This window comes from Pterocles gutturalis, unplaced genomic scaffold (genome assembly GCF_000699245.1).
Source record: "Pterocles gutturalis isolate BGI_N339 unplaced genomic scaffold, ASM69924v1 scaffold27389, whole genome shotgun sequence".
Taxonomy (NCBI): domain Eukaryota; kingdom Metazoa; phylum Chordata; class Aves; order Pterocliformes; family Pteroclidae; genus Pterocles; species Pterocles gutturalis.
This window is the reverse complement of record NW_010128985.1, coordinates 247-1624: the sequence shown is the minus strand read 5'-3', so window position 1 is coordinate 1624 and position 1378 is coordinate 247. Positions and strand designations below refer to the sequence as shown.

General features: G+C 62.5%; 1 protein-coding gene across 1 annotated transcript in view; it reads right to left on the bottom strand.

Moving 5' to 3' along the window:
- The window catches only part of HYAL2 (hyaluronoglucosaminidase 2), a gene marked incomplete at both ends in the record, with an annotated part of 1966 nt that overhangs the window by 345 nt on the left and 243 nt on the right, over nucleotides 1-1378 (bottom strand). The window contains 2 exons of the mRNA XM_010079809.1: nucleotides 70-159; nucleotides 800-1373. Coding sequence (XP_010078111.1) covers nucleotides 70-159; nucleotides 800-1373 — 664 coding nt within the window. The remainder of the gene's footprint in view (nucleotides 1-69; nucleotides 160-799; nucleotides 1374-1378) is intronic.

The window sequence follows — 1378 nt, the reverse complement described above, 5'->3', positions numbered from 1 at the left end:
CCCTCTGGGGGCAGGTGACCCCCCCACCCATCATCTACCTCACCAGGGGGATGCTGACCCCAAACCTACCCGGCTTCCAGTGTCATCTGTGTCGCCCCAAAAAATGGCCCCGGCTGCACCCAGCGCTGCACTCTCTCCGATGGTGGAGATCAGGTCGAGCTGCAGGGACAGAGCCCGGTTAGTGCCTACGGACCCCACACAGCACCCCCAACCCCCAGCACAATGCACCCCAAAGAGCCACTGCGGGGTCAGGGAGGCAAAACCCATATCTATGGTCAGGATCAGGGAGAGGGGACTGTCCCAGCTCCTTGGGGACGAGGTTTCCCAACACTGCCCTCCTCCTTGGGGTGAAGCCAGCACAGCACAGGGGCTGTAGGTTCACGTACCCCAGGGTCCTGCAGCACCTTGCAGGCACTTCCCTGGTGACAGTGACCATTGGTGCCAGTCCTGCTGCCAGACACCTTGCCCATAAGTGGGAACAGTTTGTGGCACCCCCTCATCCACACGCAGAGGGGTTAAGCTGGAGGTCCCCACACCATGACCCTCCCTTGGAAGGGGAGAGGCAGGCTGGGCACCCCTCCTGGTCCCCAGGGCCAGCCCCATGCCCAAACATGCTGCTTCCCACCCCACATGGGGACAGACAAAGGATGCTGGTGGCACCAGGAGAGCAGCCACCAGCCTCCAGAGCCATCCCACTCTGGGGACTGGAATGGGACACAGGCAGAGGGACCACCTTGGCCAACCCAGAGCCCAGGTTCCCGGGGCTAGGGACAAGGACATCCAGGTGGCACAACCCTACCTGGCTGAGCACATCCAGCTTGCGGACATAGGTCGGACGAGTGTAGACGAAGACGGGCAGGGAGTAGCCGTCATGGTGCTGCTGCGAGATGCGCATGGCCTCCATCACCCGTGCCCGCACAAACTTGCGGCTGTTGGCAGTGGATGCCAGGAGCAGGTCGAGGTAGATGGAGGGGTAGAGAGCCATGCTCTCCTTCCAGAGCCATGCCAGCTGGTCGTTCCGTGTCTTCTCCACATCCGGGCACTGCCCAGTGTAGCTCTCCTTGTTCTTGCTGTAGTCATGGTTGTAGCAGTCGGGGAAGAGGTAGTACCCCCAGAGCTGCTTGGGGCGGAAGCTCTTGGCCATGCGCAGGGTGCTCACCATGAACTGCCGGGCTGCCGACTCGAACTCGAACACCGCCTGCTTGTTCATCTCCTCGCGGGACCTCACTGGACCTCGCGGGAGGTGCCGCTGGTACACCAGCTGCTGGGACACCTCCCGGTAGATGTCCTTGGGCTTCCAGTTGGGAGGGGCCCGCCCCTCCTCCCAGTCGATGACAGCCAAGCCCTCCTTGGTGGGCGAGCGGATGTACTTGCTGAT